This window comes from Cucurbita maxima, unplaced genomic scaffold (genome assembly GCF_002738345.1).
Source record: "Cucurbita maxima cultivar Rimu unplaced genomic scaffold, Cmax_1.0 Cma_Scf00001, whole genome shotgun sequence".
Lineage (NCBI taxonomy): Eukaryota > Viridiplantae > Streptophyta > Magnoliopsida > Cucurbitales > Cucurbitaceae > Cucurbita > Cucurbita maxima.
Genome location: NW_019272017.1, coordinates 1,680,694 through 1,697,872, shown reverse-complemented (window position 1 = coordinate 1,697,872; position 17,179 = coordinate 1,680,694). Strand labels below are relative to the sequence as shown.

The following is a 17,179-nucleotide window of genomic DNA, read 5'->3' as shown; positions in this document are numbered from 1 at the left end:
AAAAAAAAAAAAAAAAAAAAAAAAAAGGAAAAAGAAATAAAGAAATAAAGAAATAAAGAAAATATTCAAAATTGGAACTGCAGGACCCTACAGATTCCCTTGCCGTTAGCTACAGAACACAAAAAAGCTTCCTGAAAGAAGGCGATTCAAATTAGAGTGAAGGAGAAGAAAGTTGAGATCAGAGCAGAGAGCAGCCCAACTATCCACTGCCTAAAGGGGTTTTGAAGAACTCAACTTCGCAGATTTCGAACTGTGGTTGGTGAATCAATGTGGTATCTCGAAGAAGAGAGTATTCTGGGAAGCTGAGACGTGGCGGTGATTGGGGAGGAGTCTTACCGCCATTACCGCCATTACCGCCATTTCCGCCATGGTTGCACATGGACGAGCACAATCGGTGTTGTTTGAAGCTGAAAGACGAAGCTTCATTTCCTCTGTTCCGAGCCCTCAAACGAACCCTAACTCGCCGGGGAAAAAGAGGACACCGCGTTGGTCTGATGTGTGGTTAAAGGACACCAAGTCGCTTGAGAATGTTATTGTTGCTATGCAACTTCAATCCTCGTGTAAAGACTCTCAGATTCCCACACTCAACTCCAAAACCAACCCCCTCTTAATCGCTAATTTCTCTAACATCGACCGTACGCTGCTTCTTTCCGATGAGCTTCTTCTTAGGATCCTCACGAAGTTACCGGATTCTCAGCGGAACTCCAACTTTCTTGTCTGCAAGCGGTGGCTGAATCTGCAGGGTCGTATTGTACGGTCGCTCAGGGTAATGGATTTGAACTTTCTCTTGTCGGGTAGGTTGATTTTGAGGTTTCCGAATCTTAACCGTGTGGATTTAGTCTCTGGATCTTTGATGTGTTCTCGAAATTCTGGTATCTTGTTGAGTAATAGGATTCATTCAATGCATGTTGATTCCTGGTTTTTGCCTATTCCGGGTGTTGGTGAGGAAAATATTCTTGACAATATGGTGATTGATAGAGGGCTGAAAGCATTGGCCGATGGCTGTCCAAATTTGCGCAAATTAGCTTTTATTGGTGGAAGTGAGTTGGGATTGTTGAGTGTGGCTGAGGAATGTGAGACTTTGCAAGAACTTGAATTGCACAAGTGTAATGACAATCTGCTGAGAGGAATTGCTGCTTGTGAGAATTTGCAAATTCTGAAGTTGGTTGGAAATGTTGATGGTCTTTATAGTTCTGTGGTTACTGATGTTGGGTTGACTATTTTGGCTCAAGGTTGTAAGCGACTGGTGAAGCTCGAGCTTAACGGTTGCGAGGGAAGTTTTGATGGCATTAAGGCTATTGGACAGTGCTGCCAAATGTTAGAGGAACTGACAATCTGTGATCATAGGATGGACAATGGATGGTTGGCTGGGCTTTCGTATAGCGAAAATTTGAAGACTCTGAGAATTGTGTCATGTAGGAGGATCGATCCAAATCCCGGACCCGATGAATATCTGAGTCCTTGTCCTGCTCTTGAGCGGTTGCATTTGCAGAACTGTCAATTACGGGATAAAAAAAGTGCTAAAGCATTGTTTATTACTTGTAGTGCTGCGAGGGAGATTTTCATCAGTGATTGCTGGGGACTGGCGAATGACTTATTCAGCTTTGCAAGTCACTGCTGGTAAATAATCTCTCCTTTCATTTGATAATAATTGAACTTTACGAAAGATTCTGTGGCTTTTAATCGAATTCACTGTTCATATGGATTCAAAAGTGAATGTGAAGCTGCAACTTTGTTGTTTTATATCACTGCTTATGATTATTTTAGTGCATTTCATGGAGCATCTCCTTGTTTGAACTCAATGGAAGTTTTAGATCTGATATGCTTCGATGGAGGCTGTAGAAGTTGTTACTGTTGATGCTTGTGAGACTAACTGAAAGGGGAAAGCCATAGCTAACTATTTAATCTTTTTAGTAATAGTATTATGTTGGAACCTTTTACTGGGCTAGTTTCCTGAATTTTTGCAGAACCTCTTACAGGTTCTTGGGAATCCATTACTTTAGATCCATGAGTCGAAACACGGGTATCTGAATAAAGATTTGAATAACATAGAGAATCGATACTAATCACGGCAGCTCGGAGTTCTGGCTCTTGACTGCCCAGTTGAATTGCTTATGGTTTCAATATACCATATCTACATTCCCCTAAAACTCAATGAAACTAAGAATTGTTTATCCTTTAACTGTTTCCTTATGGTCTCGAAAGAATTATTTGATCAACACTTGTTTTATGTGAGATTCTACGTTGGTTGGGGAGGGGAGCAAAACAATCCTTATAAGGTATGGAAACCTTTCTCTAATAGATGCGTTTTAAAATTGTGAGATTGACGACAATATGTAATGGGCCAAAGTGGACAGTATCTGCTAGTGATAGGCTTGGGCTGTTACAAATGGTATTAGAGCTAGAGACCGGGCGGTGTGCCAACGAGGACGTTGGACCCCAATGGGTGTGGATTGTGAAATCCTACATCGGTTTGAGAGGGGAACAAAACATTCCTTATAAGGATGTGGAAACCTCTCCCTAACATACGTGTTTTAAAACTATGAGGCTGACGGCAATACGTAACGGACCAAAACAGACAAATCTGCTAGCGGTGGGTTTAGGCTGTTACAAATGGTATCAGAGCGAGACACCGGGTGGTGTGCCAGCGAGGACGCTAGGCCCCAAGGGGGTTGGATTGTGAGATCCCACATCTGTTGGAGAGGGGAACGAACATTCCTTATAAAGGTGTGGAAACTTCTCCCTAACAGACGTGTTTTAGAATCGTGAGGCTGACGACAATACATAACGGGCCAAAGCGGACAATATTTACTAGCGGTGGGCTTAGGCGGTTCTATTTTAACAACTTTAATTCGTGGTTAATTCTGTTACAGGAGGGTGAAGTTCCTTTCTCTCAAAGGATGCTCACTGCTAACAACAGAGGGTTTGGAGTCTGTAATTCTTCAATGGAAGGAGCTTCAAAGTCTTCGAGTCGTATCGTGTAAGAACATAAAAGAGAGCAGCATTACTCCTGCTCTCTCTTCCCTGTTCTCTATCTTCAAGGATTTGAAATGGAGGCCAGATACCAAATCTCTTCTCCCTTCAACCCTCATTGACACCCACATGGGAAAGAAGGGTGGTAGATTTTTCAAGAAGACATGGGACATAAAAGTTCTTCCTGGTGTCCATGGTCACACAAGCACACTAAAGACGACATAGTAATGTAGTCGTCGTCTTCTTCATCTAGGCCATTAACTTAATGTTGACAGTAAATAACTAGATTTTCATCCTTGTATTTTGCACAGAGGGAAGATGAAGATGCCTAGGTTGTTACCACGGTTCGTCAACCTTAGCGTTGGTGAATTTGCTTATTTATACGTCTCGAGCAAGTTCCGTCATCTACTCCCTTAAATACTGTAGTTTAGAACTGTACTAGTTTAGTAAAATTGCTATTCTTAGTACAATTGGACACAACATTGTAAAAGAATATCATCATTTCCTCCATTCTTAAGCTCAACAGAACTATTAGAATAGCTGCTGCTGATTAATACAGTTTCTGAATGTTCTATTTTGGTCCTAACTTTCGTTTCCGTCGTCTGTTTCGTATTGCATTTTCAAATTCAATATCAGATTCGATACATGTAGTTTGTAGGTTTACATGTCACGGTCATGCTTGTCGAGACGTATTGTCCATGACCGCATAACCCTTGCCTTATACCATTTTATCGCTTTCCTTTATGCTTTTCATGTTCTATAATTTCTTTCTTGCCGCACAATCGATAAATCCACTGTTAAGAAAAGTGTGATTGTGGCACTTCACTAACCCGAGTTTTGTTGAGTATAGTTATTGCTTTGTAATATATTGTCTCGAAAGAAAAGGAAAAGAGCCTCGAACATCTTAAGAAAAATTATTTTACATTAAAGGTATACATGTTGGTTCGTATAAACTCTAAATTCCTGAAAAAAAAAATAAAAAAAACTGATTTGGTTAATTGAAAATAACAATTTTTTATGATACCAATCTTTTTTGAACTAATTCAATTATAACTGAATCAAATTTGGGAAAAAAATGGACCCGAATCAACCCACTTCTAGCCCTAATTTTACCCTTCCACTCAAAGAAAGGCATCAATTAATTATATCGTTTTTTTCTTGTTAATATAATCCTTATATTTATTTCTTCAAGAAAATGTCACAATCCAATTACAGATTTCCAATACCCATAGGAACAAAAATAAAAAATTTCTTTCTTGTTCTTTATTGTTCTGAAAATTACTTGTTCGGTTCCACCGTCATTTTGAGGCTGTTCTTGCTTCTATCCTCTTCCATTTCTTCAATCCTTGGCCACAATCAAACCCTAGATTTTGATCTCAGTGAAGAAGAAGAAGAAGAAGGAGAAGAAGAAGAAGAAGAATTAGCCCTGTTCGGGGACTGGTTCAAGAAACAACGAATTTTGTTGAGCATGTCATTGGCTCAATGCGACTCCATTCTTTGTCCAGTGATTCCCCCATTTCTTCTCCCATTTCTTCTCCCGTTTCTTCTCCCAACTCCAATCCCAAATCCCCTGTTTCTAATTTAATTGACCTCACCTTGCTGCTCTCCGACGAGCTTCTTCTTCGCGTTCTCTCCAAATTGCCAGATTCCCAACGGAACTCCAATTTCCTTGTCTGTAAGCGCTGGCTTCACCTTCAGGGTCGACTTGTACGGTCCCTCAGGGTTACGGATTTTGATTTTCTTCTGTCGGGTAGGTTGTTTTTTAGGTTTCCTAAACTCAATCATGTGGATTTGGTTTCTGGATGTTGGGTTTCGTCTAGGAATTCGAGTATTTTGTTGAGCCATGGGGTTCTTTCGATGCATATTGATCCTTGGTTCTTGCCCTCTTTGAATGTCGGTGAGAAGGCTGTACTGGAAAATGAGTTGATTGATAGAGGGCTGAAGGGTTTGGCGAGTGGTTGCCCGGACTTACGGAAATTGGGCCTTGTTGGTGGGAGTGAATTGGGGTTGTTGAATGTAGCCAAGGAATGTGAGCTTTTGCAAGAACTTGAGCTCCATAAGTGCAGTGATTCCATGCTCCAAGGAATTGCGGCGTTTAAGAATCTTCAAATACTCAAGTTAGTAGGAAATATTGATGGTTTCTATAGTTCTGTGGTGACCGACATCGGGCTGACGATTTTAGCTCGAGGCTGTCAACGACTGGTGAAGCTCGAGCTTAGTGGGTGTGAGGGGAGTTTTGATGGGATTAAGGCAATTGGGCAGTGCTGCCAAATGTTGGAGGAATTAATGCTTTGTGATCATAGAATGGACGATGGATGGTTGGCTGGGCTTCCATACTGCGAGAACTTGAAGACTCTGAAGATCATGTCATGTAAGAGGATAGATGCAAATCCTGGCCCTGATGAATATTTGAGCTCGTGCCCTGCTCTTGAGAGCCTGCATTTGCAGAATTCTCAATTGCGGGATAAAGCAAGTGTAAGAGCTTTATTCATGACATGTGGGGCTGCAAGGGAGATCTTGATCCGGGACTGCTGGGGATTGGATGATGACATGTTCAGCTTTGCAAATAACTGCTGGTAAGTGATCTTTTTGTCTGGCAAGTGTTTAATTTAACTGTAAACACTGTTAACCCATTGAAGTAAATAGTAGATGTTGCATTGTGGGACGACATCTACCGTATTGGTGCGAAATGCTAATAGGAACCATTGATTTTATTATTGCTATAGCCTGTATGATACATGCTGCTAGCTGTTGCTCTGTACTCTTTGTTACTGTTCACGGGTACTCGGTATAATATCTTGTTATCATGTACTCTGTATAATATCTTGTTCTCAGGTACTCGGTATAATATCTTGTTACTGTTCTCGGGTACTACTCGTATAATACTACATGAGCACCAATCATTTGAGAGTTAATAATTGATTTGCTTTGAGGGGACATCAAAGCCTCTTACAGATAGAGGCTTCTGAAACTGATTGAATATGATTTCATAAACTAGGACAAGCAGTAACTTTTGTTCTTGAATGGGTGTTCTTATGGCTACACATCTTTGTACTTTATTTATCATGGTGTCTTTTCTGTCAAGTTTAGAACTCTTGGATCCATTAGAAGAGAACCATACTCTTTTTTGTTTGTTTTACAGCTTGTTCCATTATTCATGGAAATTTAGACATCATTTCTGAAAATCTCTTACACCAATTGAAAATTTTGTTTCTGCAAATGTTCGACATCCATTGTAACCTGGTACCGACCTGGTGGACCTGGTTTTGGTTGGCCACTCGAGTGGCTTGTCTCTGATTAAGCTGGAAAAGTGTCTTTTGGCCCACCAGACCACATTTAGAATCCTTAAAGCTGAACAAACTAAAACTTTGATGTTCATATTTTTGAAGTAAATACATCCTGATGAATGATGACTTTCTTCTACACAGGAGGGTGAAGTTACTTTTGCTTGAAGGATGTTCGTTGTTAACGACCGAAGGCTTGGAGTCGGTCGTTCTTCAGTGGAAGGAGCTTCAAAGCCTCGAAGTAGTATCGTGTAAGAATATAGAAGATAGCTGCATCTCTCCTGCTCTTTCTGAAGTCTTCTCTGTTCTTAAGAATTTGAAATGGAGGCCAGATACCAAATCGCTTCTCTCGTCGAGTCTGGTCGGGACTTGTATGGGTAAGAAAGGTGGGAGGTTTTTCTAGCAAACATGAGAATGAACTGATCCACGCCGCCCGCCCACAATCTTCATGAAATAGCTACTTTGAATTGTTAGCTCGAACACACTTACGGTAGACGTTTATAATGAAGCTAGGTGGTTAGAATAGACGGTTAATAAAGGAAAATACATTTTAGTTTCCAGTGCCACTTAGAAGAAAGCAACAGAGGATGTTGTTTTAGAGACTAACCTGACCCAGTTCACCCATTTGCCAGAATTTTGATTTCCTAGAGCGTTAAGTAGCTTAGTTTAGCTACGTTATTATATGCTTTAGCAATGCTATATGGCAATTATTGTACTTGGGGCATTAGTTCATTTGTAAAGAATTGTTCTTAGTGCACAAATGCAATGATTGGTCCTCTTTGAAACAACACATTGGCCTACAAGTGTTGGATAAACTTTTTGATATTCTTTTTGAAGTCTTGGAAGTTACTTGTAATAATGCAGCAAATGCTAGGAGTTGTATAAACCTTGCTTAAGATTTGGTCAATGAACTGTTAGCTTAGGCTGCTGATAATTGCATTGTTGTGCTGCTGTCCAGTGAAGTTCTAAGTTTGTGGGATTCTGGGTGGTGGGGAACACTTTTTCGAGTTTGATTGGAATGATTTTGCACGTGTTTTAACAAGAATCGTGTTCTACAACACTTGAAAAGTCATTCTAAATAGACGGAGTCATAGAATTCTCGAGAAAAGTTAATGAAACATGATTTGAGGTGAAGGAGAATAAAGTGGGGGATTAGAGAATTGATGTTTCGATTACATGGTTTGTTATCTAGGGATACTATTTTAATGTTTCAAGTAAATCCCTATTTTCTAGTGAAAAGCAAGCTAATTAATTTAATTACCCAAAGTTGGGAATAGGTAACTGGTTGATATTCTCTCTCTGGGTGATGTGAACAGGAAAATAAAATTTAAATAAAAGAGAGAAAAAAAGGCAAAACAAACAATTAATCGAATAATCGGAAAAGAAAAATAAAAGCAAAACCAAACGTGAGCGGCAGGATTCGAACCTGCGCGGGCAGAGCCCACATGATTTCTAGTCATGCCCGATAACCACTCCGGCACGCCCACGACATGGAACGTGATCCCTATTTATATTAAATATAGTTTTAAAAAAAAAATAATAAGAAAGAAATGGAGATGCGGGGTATCGATCCCCGTACCTCTCGCATGCTAAGCGAGCGCTCTACCATCTGAGCTACATCCCCAACAGATGAAAATTAGAGTAAATGTATTTATTTAAATATAATATTGATACAATCGTTTCTGTCAAAATTATGCAGTAATAATAATATGAGAGAAATTTACATTTTTTTATTTATTTTATTGTTAATGAACATTTATATATACATAGATTTTAAACTTGGTATATTATGTAGATGGTTATATAGACAAAATATTTAAAGGAATGGAGATGCGGGGAGAGAAATTTAAATATTAATTCAAACATTTCTGTCAGAGAAATGAATCTATTAGTTAGGTAGATAAATTATTGAAGAAAACGAACAAACGAGATAGACCACCATACACTTCGACAACCATAAAGGACTCAAATTTAGACCCGCCGTTTTTTATTATACAAAAGAAAACATGGTGATATTCCAATCATCATCCATCGATCTCTCTCAAACATTACCATCCCAAGGGATATCCCATGGTCCATCTCCGGGTGATTGAGGAGGATTAGGCACTCCAACATTTGTATTATTCTTCTCATTACGTTTCACATCTGTTCAAAAATCAACAACATTAAAACAAAGCTATAAAGGTGACCAATATTACATCGAGTACCGACATCGAGAATTCATAATATCACATTAAAACATCTAGAGATTAACTTACGAGCGAAGCGAGGCACGGAGAGTAAATTCCTTGCAGCGACAATGTTGGAGGGTAAGATGATTGTTAAGACGAGCATCAGTTTGCATAGAGCAATGGAACGAGCTGTAATGAAAGCCATTGTTGTGTGTGGTACCAAGCTCGGATAGCAATGGCTATTTATTTAAGCTTACATAGCCTCAATTGAATGGACTGAAAAGTCAAATATTTTGGTCAACTATATGTTCTATTTTGGCTGCTTTCAAACGCGTCCCTTTCAGTCCCATCTTAGTGGGAACACTCCTCTGGCAATAATGAACGAAGAACAAGTAAAAAATGGGTTTAAAAAAGTGTCTCTTAAATTAAATCAAAATTTTTATTTCCTTCTATCATCAGTGGAGTTGGGTGTCAGCATTCTGTCAGATTGTTAAATGAGTGTGAAAATCTCTTTCTAATAGACGAGTTTTAAACTTGTGAGACTGACAGTGATATGTAACGGATCAAATCGAACAATATCTACCGGTGGTAGACTTGAAATGTTACAATGGGTTTGTAATGTTTTGTTGAAAATCATTATAATTATTTTGCATATTTGGCAATTAATTTAGGGCTTAGACGACATATATTGTTTTGTGCACCAACTCCTTGAAAAAGACAACAAAAGAGACATAATTAGCTTGTTAATTATGAAACCGTTAAGTTAAATTAGCTTGTTAATTATCAACTCATCAACTAACCTCTACTTTTCAATAAGCAACTCTTTTTACAATAAAAGAATTGATAGATCTTAAAGACAAACAAACCAGACAAAACATGAATAATTGAAGTAGTTTCTTACTTAATCGATATATGTTTCTTAGCTAATTGGTATCTACTATGACTGTCTCAATGACCAATTTCCTCAACCACCCTAAAAATGTGTTTTTTTTTTTGTTTGGTTAGATGGATTGAGAGGTTTTAAGTCTTCGAAATTTAAAAATATCAAATGGGTTTGATTCAAACTCGAGAAAGATGAATTGGGAATGGAAATATCAAACTCGAATCTGAAGATCAAGCGGATATCAAAAGAGTTGGGTACCATTGATTTTGTTTGAGCGTGTATAGAAAGTTGCTTTAGGTTTTATACTCAAATATGCTTAACTTCGAAGTTTAAAATCACTACTTATATATCTGATATTAGCTATAATTTACAAGAACATTCGATAGTCTTAGAAAGAGGGATATCACAATATTGTTCAAGAAACTCTTAGATATTTTCGAAGTACGAGAACGATTCTTAGATGTCTAAAATTGTTCGTTGAAACGGGTTTCGAAGGGTAGGGCTTGAATGGGTGCAACAAAAGGATTCTTAATGAAAATGGAAGGAACATAAAACTTATTTCACATCTAACTAGTAGTTTCCACCTCGAGGATCATCGTTGCCCGTATGTGATTTTATGAAACTCTCGAATCTCTTTTCCACCTGGCCCTCCAACTTATCTGAAATCAAGAAATTAGAGATTCAAAAGAGTGCAAGAACTCGGCCATAATTGATATGTATTTCTAATTAGATGGTCAAAAGTTCGAATCTTAAGAACAATAAACCCTAAATTCTCCTACCCAAATTTCAAAAAACAAAACACTCAACACAAAAAACTCGATCCTTTGGATCAAGTTGAACAAAGTCAAGCCGAACATCCGAGAGAGAAGTTGATACTCACAGAAGAATGAAGATGCGCCAACTTCAACGTTGAAGCCATCCTCAACAGGGATATTAGCATCAAGAAGTTTCCTGGAAGAAACATTAGAAGCCATTAAAAGCATAACAATGAAGAACACAGCTCTCCAACTCACTGAAACATTCTTGGAAGCCATTTTAGGACGAGAGAGAGAGCTTAATTGATCTGTAAGAATGAAGAACAATTACTCTTTGATGTTCGTATTTATTAACTTTGGTTATGTATTTATAGACCCACTTGGCTCAACGTTGAGTTTTGTTAATGCTATGATTGGTCTTTGTTTTTGAATGTAAAATTGGTATCTTTAAGTTTGAATACGTCTAGTCCACACCCTCCTTTTTGTGTTTTAGATATTTTCTCGAATATATGCCACAAGAGACAAATAGTTGAAGACAATGATTTTGATGGAAAACATTTAATATATAAGGTTAATTGTGTTCGTTTAAAATAAGGTTCAAAGAACACAAGGATTTTCAAGTGAAAGCTGTGCTACGTGGTGGTTGGTCGTCCAAGTCCACCCATGCAATTGGACAAAATGGACAGAGACATGACATAATTGCTGATCGTTTGTGTAATTTTAAACAAATCTGGTCGGTTTATGAGCAGATAAGTTTAATGATTCTAGCATGTATCATGTGTAGAGAAAAATACTTCAAATTTCTAGTTAAATTAGGGTTAGGGTTATTATAAAATCGACCAATGTGAGACATCATAATCCACCTCACTTCAAAGCCTAGCGTTCCTTTCTCTAATCGATGTGGGATCCCCACCAAATCCACCCTCCTTTGGGGCCAGCGTCCTTACTAGCACACCACCTCGTGTCTACCCCTTCGAGGAACAGCGAGAAAGCTAGTACATCATTCAGTGTTTGGCTCTGATACCATTTGTAATGGTCCAGATCTATCTCTAATAGATATTATCATTTTTGGACTTCCCTTTTTGGGCTTCTTCTCAAAGCTTTAAAATGCGTATGCTAGGGGAAGGTGTACACACTCTTATAAAGGGTGTTTTGTTCTCTTCCCCAACTAATGTAGGACATCACACTTCCCGTTGTCGCTCTAACTTTCACTATTGCCATAGTCATTTTCCTTCCCCGGTCGACATCTCGCTTCCTCCACCGTGGTTGCCTTTTTCACTGTCCACGGTTTGCTCCATCGCTCCAACGCTCCTCTCTTTCTCTCTGGCTGCTTTACATATCAAGCGCTAAACGTTTGTTGCTGGCCATGATTTCTTTAAGCTAAGTTCTCTAGCCTTTGTCCTCCTATACAAGCTGTTGGAAAAGGCTCGTAGCACTTTTTTTTTGAATGGTTGGACCCAAATATAATCAAGCCCAAGCCCATAAAGCTCATACTCAAGAGGAAGATTGGAGGAGGTCAAAAGATAGAAGATTGAAGATTGAACATTAATGATCATGAAGAAGATTAAAGTTAAATCAGCTTGAACAGAACTGAAATCGTCCGGCGGGGTGCCAACAAAAACATTGAGCTCTCAAGGAGGGTTGCTTGTAAGATACCACACATCAATCGGAGAGGAGACCAAAACATTTTTTATAACAACGTAGAAAATTCTCCTTAACAAATGTGTTCAAAACCGTGAGACTAACAACGATACGTAACAAGTCAAAATAGACAATATTTATTAGTGGCGAACTTGTGATGTTAGATGTACACTATTTGAGTCAAATAATCGAGTTAGATCTTCAAACCGGACAAACAAACAAGCATGAAATTAGCCACAAAACTAATTTACTTTTCCCTTTATCACAAGGCATTCATGGAGAGGCAAGTCAATTTAGGCTGCGGATAAGTTTTTTTGTACTAAGCAATGTCAGTGGGTTTGGTGGACATCAATGTCAACCTCAGTAGTTGACTTCGAAGTCCACTCTTGTTTCTTAGCTGAGCTTAAATTAGTAAGCAAAAAAAGACATCATTTCAAAAACATGGTTAAAAAGACATTAGTGCCTCTGTTCATTGGTAATCTCAAGCAAAAAGGAAGCTGCTTTGGTGCTCTATAAATACCCATAACCCAATGGCTTAGAATTCATCCCCAAAGAGAGTTTGGTGAGAATGGGTTTCAAGCGAGCGCCCATATTGTTGAGTGTGATGGTTCTTCTTCTTGTCCATATGGCCACAGGGAGACCCGTACGGACTACTTTACCTATTGCTGATTGTAAGCTCTCATATGCGCTTTGCTTTCATCTCTTTAATTCTAACTTTTATGGTATTTTATGAGTTAGCTGTGTTTTTGTTGTGCAGTTGAGACGATGAATGTGAGTGGGGAGAATGCGTTTGGGAGTCAGCTTCTGAGTTCGGCTCTGCCCAGAGGAGGCAACTATATTGACAACCCACAGGCGGCGAAGCAGGCCGCCATTCAAAGCTCTGGCTATCACCCATGATGGTTGTGTCAAATTTGAGAAACTGCAGTGATGTTCCTATGCTGGCTGAAGTGTTATGAACAAATAAGAGCTTGAGTTTTGTTGTGATGTTTTTTTCCAAAGTGTTTTCATCCTGTGTTTTCTAGTAATGGTTCTTTTTCGAATCTGGAGCTAACCGTCTAAGTTCACTACTAGTAGATATTATTTATTTTTGTCGGTTACATATTTGGGTCTATCCCTACTCCAACTAATGTCTTGCATTGACTGTTGACTAATTGTGAGATCAAAGTGGAACGAAATATTCTCTATAAGAGTGTGAAAACAAAACATTTCTTATAAAGATATGGAAATCTCTTTCATAGTATAAGTGTTTTAAAACTGTGAGGCTAATGATGATACGTAACGAACAAAAAGTGGACAATATTTGCTATAGGCTGTTTTGTATTAAAGTGAATAATATTTGCTAGTGGTGCGCTCGGGCTGTTATAAAACCTCTCCTTAGTAGATGCGTTTTAAAATCATGAGGTTGACGATGATACATAACAAGCTAAAACAAACAATATCTATTGGCGGTGGATTGAGGCTGTTACAAAACCTCTCTCTAGTACACACATTTTAAAGTCATGAGGCTGATGACAATACATAACGAGCTAAAGCGGACAATATCCACTAGCTGTGGATTTGGATTGTTACAAAACCTCTTTCGAGTAGACGCGTTTAAAATCATGAGGCTAACATCGATACATAACGAGTTAAGGTGGACAATAATATCTACTAGCAGTGGACTGAGGTTGTTACAAAACCTCTCTCTAATAGATATGTTCTAAAATCATGAGACTGACAACGATACATAACGAGCTAAAACGGACAATAATATCTACTAGTAATGGGCAGGGGTTGTTACAAAACCTCTCCATAGTAGATGCATTTTAAAATTATAGGACTAACAACGATACATAACGAGCTAAAGTGGACAATAATAGCTACTAGCAGTGGACTGGAGTTGTTACAAAACCTCTCTATAGTAGACACGTTTTAAAATCGTGAGCTGACAACGATACATAACGAGTTAAAACAGACAATATCTGCTAGCGATAAACTTGTGCTATTACATGAACGTGAAGAAGGAGAAGAAAAGGCGGTGGCAGCAGCGCGGAAAGAAGAGCTAGAAAAAGAAAAAATATATTATTATAAAAAAAATGTCACGTCAACTGGAAATGGAGACATAATACGACATGTCGTTTTATGAAATTTCAGTTTCAAACAAAACAACTTTCAAAGGAGAATAGTACGGATTCCAAGTTGACATTCTTTTTACAAGCAACAGTCCTCATGGAGTCTATGACATTAACCAACTGCAGCCTGCACTTCCAGCAACCAGGTCACATTCGACATTGTTGGTCGTGACGACGGGTCCTTTTGCACGCACGAGATCGCTACATTCATTATCAAACATAAGTTGTCGACGATCTCTTGCGTTTGAGGAAACGGCAAACGAGAATCTAGAACATCTTTTAGATCAATATTGTTATCAGACGAAGAATGCAAAGCAAAAATGATATCTCCCGGATGCGTTCCTGCCAAAACTTCGAGCGCCAAAACACCAAAACTATAGACGTCACATTTTTCAGGCACCACCGTTGTATATGCAAGCTCTGCAGAGATACGAACAGTTATTATTCAAACCAAAGAACAGTTATTATTCAAACCAAAGAACACTTATATGCAAAGACTTTCATATGTTACCTGGAGCAATGTAGCCAGTTGTGCCTGCAACTGCTATCCAATTCGACGCATCGGTGTTCATAAATCTTGCAGTCCCGAAATCCGAAACACGAGCTTCATATCTCGAGTCGAGTAAGACGTTCTTGCTCGTTATGTTTCGATGTATGATCGGAGGGATGCAATAGTGATGCAGATAAGATAGCGCCCGAGCCGTGCCTTTCACCGCCCGGATTCTCTTGGACCAATTTAGCTCCATTGCTTCTTTTGCATCACTCAATATATGTGCTAAGCTGCCTCTGTTGATGTACTCATAAACCAAGAAAGTATGAACTTTTGTGCAACAAAATCCCAAGAGCCTCACTATGTTCCCATGCTTTATTTCTGTTAAACCTCTTGCTTCATTTAGAAACTTCTTCGAATTCTGCATCATCATCTGGTCGTCGTCCCATGAATCATGTAGCTTCTTCACTGCATATACGGCACGGTCGGGCGTTTCGACTTTGTAAACCTTGCCCGAACCTCCCTCCCCTATGCAGTACTCATCATCAAAATCCTTACTAGCTTCAATTATCTCCGAATACGTAACTTTACCATCGAAGAAGTACCATACGTCCCGAAACGTCGTATTACTATCCGAGACACGCTCGGTTCTCTTTCGAAGGATATAACTAACAATTCCAAAGAGTACTAAAGAAACCAACGCAGATCCGACTATAGTAGGAACAAGAATCGCTACGAGCTTCTTCTTTGTAGTTCCTCCATCGTCATTCTCGTGGTCGTTGCAGCTCGGCAACCCCACGATATCGTTTGAACATAAACCTTTGTTGTTACTGAATGCAGCTGCCTCAGCTCTGCTAAAGATGCCTCCATCAGGAAGAGGGCCCTCTAAGTTGTTGAATGAAAGATCAATGGATATCAAACTCACCATGGTGGCTAATGAATTTGGGACAGAACCAGAGAGATTGTTATGAGATAAACTCAAATTCTCTAAGCTTTTTAGATTCCCCAAAGTGTAAGGAAGTTGTTCACTCAATGAATTGTAACTCAAATCAAGCAATATCTGCAAGGCTGCAAGCTTTCCAATGCTAAATGGGATTGACCCATTTAGCTGATTCCTGCTCAAGCTTAAGTATTGCAGCCTAGAACACTCACCAAGTTCATAAGGAATTGATCCACTCAAGACATTCATGGAAAGATCAAGACTTGCTAGATTGCCCATGCTTCCTATCCCTATAGGAATCGACCCAGAAAGCCGATTACCGCGTAGTCCGAGTATCAATAGTTTCGACAAGTTTCCGATACGTTTCGGTATCGATCCAGAGAGATTGTTATATGAGAGATCAAGTTTTGCTAAGTTCTTCAGCCCAAGAATCTCTTCTGGGATTTCACCATTTACTTGATTCCCAGTGATCCTTAAAAGGGTTAACTTTTTGCATTCTCCCCAATTGGGAGAGAGGGTTCCTTTCAATTGATTGTAGCTCAAATCAATGTAATTAAGGCTTGGATACACTCCAAAATCTTGATCTAACAATCCTGTTAAGCTATTGTTTTGCATCAAAACCCGGAATAAACTAGAACAGTTTTGCAGACTTGAAGGAACAGGGCCTGAAAAACTATTGTAAGCAGCTGAGAAATTAACAAGTTTTCCTCCTTTACACACTTGGGGAGGTAAATTACCAATGAAATTGTTTTCAGCAAGATGAAGAACACTCAAAGATGATGAATTTCCCAAATTTTGTGGCACTTCACCAGATAAATTGTTGGTGAACAAACGTAAATCAGTTAAGTTCTTCAAATTTGCTATACTTTTAGGAATTTGTCCTGAAAAATGATTTTCATTGAGACGAATAACGTTTAGATTACTTAGATTCCCCAAAGATTGAGGAATTGGACCAGAAAATTGACTTCTGTCGAAAGCAATCAAAGCCAAAGTCTTGATATTCCCTATCTCCTCTGGTACTCTGCCTCGAAGCAGAGTATCTTGAAGCAAGAAATTCCTCAAACTCTTCAACCCAGTTCTTGAATTACCAGACCCATCTGGGAAAAGACGAGAATCCAAAGACCCAGTAATGAAATTACGAGAAACATCGAGCTCAAAAACGTTTGTGAGATTTGCAAGAGAAAGAGGCAGAGTACTGTTGAGATAATTGGTGGAAAGATCAAGAAATTGGAGCTTTGAAAGAGCTCCAATGGAGGGAGGAATTACACCAGAAATATTGTTGATTTTGAGATCGAGACGGAGGAGATTAGGAAAAGAAGAGAAGTTCAAGTGATCGAGAGTACCCATTAAGCCAGTGTTGTCTAATTTGATATCAATGACGCTGCTCTGTTCGTTGCATGTGATACCCCGCCATTGACATGGGGCAGAAACAGAGGAGCTTGAGTTTAAAGCGTCGACCCATGAATCTAAAACCGTTTGTGGTGGGAGGCTTCGCTTCCATCGGAGAAGAGCTTGAGCTTCCATGGCGGAACCTTCCATGGATTCGAAGGAAGAAAGAAGAAGCAAGAACACGAACACACATGAACTTGCATATGAAACAGAGAACCGTTGCTTATTTTGGGCGGCCATGATGATTTGATTCCTGTTTTGATAGATACTGTAAGATCATATAGGAGAATAAAATGGACCCAGTTGCTAATTGTTCATGTTTTTCTGGTCAAAGTAAAAGATCGTAGCTTTCAAAAGCTTCAGAGAATTAAAATTTTCCGCCTCAGCTTTCAAATTATTCATACATATTATAAAGTTCCAAAGGAGCGTGTGACATATATTTTAACATATTTTATTATCGGTATACATTAATTTTAAAATATTTTTTTGAACAAACTGGAAATTTCGGTATAGTTAGATTGGTGACTTGAAATATTTGAATA

General features: G+C 38.9%; 3 protein-coding genes and 2 non-coding genes across 6 annotated transcripts; 2 read left to right on the top strand and 3 right to left on the bottom strand.

Annotated features, from left to right (window-relative positions):
* Nucleotides 1-115: 115 nt before the first annotated feature.
* LOC111467523 (F-box protein At5g51380-like) lies at nt 116-3,527 on the top strand. The gene is made up of 2 exons (XM_023112493.1): nt 116-1,620; nt 2,874-3,527. Exons 1-2 carry the CDS (start codon nt 368-370, stop codon nt 3,196-3,198), a joined length of 1,578 nt encoding a protein of 525 aa, XP_022968261.1. The 5' UTR covers nt 116-367; the 3' UTR covers nt 3,199-3,527.
* A 643-nt stretch (nt 3,528-4,170) lies between these two features.
* LOC111467607 (F-box protein At5g07670-like) lies at nt 4,171-7,072 on the top strand. The gene is made up of 2 exons (XM_023112607.1): nt 4,171-5,549; nt 6,402-7,072. Exons 1-2 carry the CDS (start codon nt 4,456-4,458, stop codon nt 6,658-6,660), a joined length of 1,353 nt encoding a protein of 450 aa, XP_022968375.1. The 5' UTR covers nt 4,171-4,455; the 3' UTR covers nt 6,661-7,072.
* A 590-nt stretch (nt 7,073-7,662) lies between these two features.
* TRNAS-AGA lies at nt 7,663-7,744 on the bottom strand. Its single transcript has one exon. It is a non-coding gene; the product is annotated as a tRNA-Ser (tRNA).
* A 64-nt stretch (nt 7,745-7,808) lies between these two features.
* Nucleotides 7,809-7,881, bottom strand: TRNAA-AGC. The gene has a single exon. It is a non-coding gene; the product is annotated as a tRNA-Ala (tRNA).
* Nucleotides 7,882-13,790: 5,909 nt separating this feature from the next.
* LOC111467393 (MDIS1-interacting receptor like kinase 2-like) lies at nt 13,791-17,026 on the bottom strand. Of its 2 annotated transcripts, XM_023112372.1 has the most exons (3): nt 14,330-17,026; nt 14,135-14,238; nt 13,791-14,020 (listed from the first exon to the last, which is right to left on the bottom strand). In XM_023112372.1, exons 1-3 carry the CDS (start codon nt 16,875-16,877, stop codon nt 13,931-13,933), a joined length of 2,742 nt encoding a protein of 913 aa, XP_022968140.1. In that variant the 5' UTR covers nt 16,878-17,026; the 3' UTR covers nt 13,791-13,930. The 2 variants fall into 2 exon arrangements, with proteins under 2 accessions (XP_022968140.1, XP_022968068.1); XM_023112300.1 differs by having other exon boundaries at nt 13,791-14,238.
* Between the last annotated feature and the right edge of the window lie 153 nt (nt 17,027-17,179).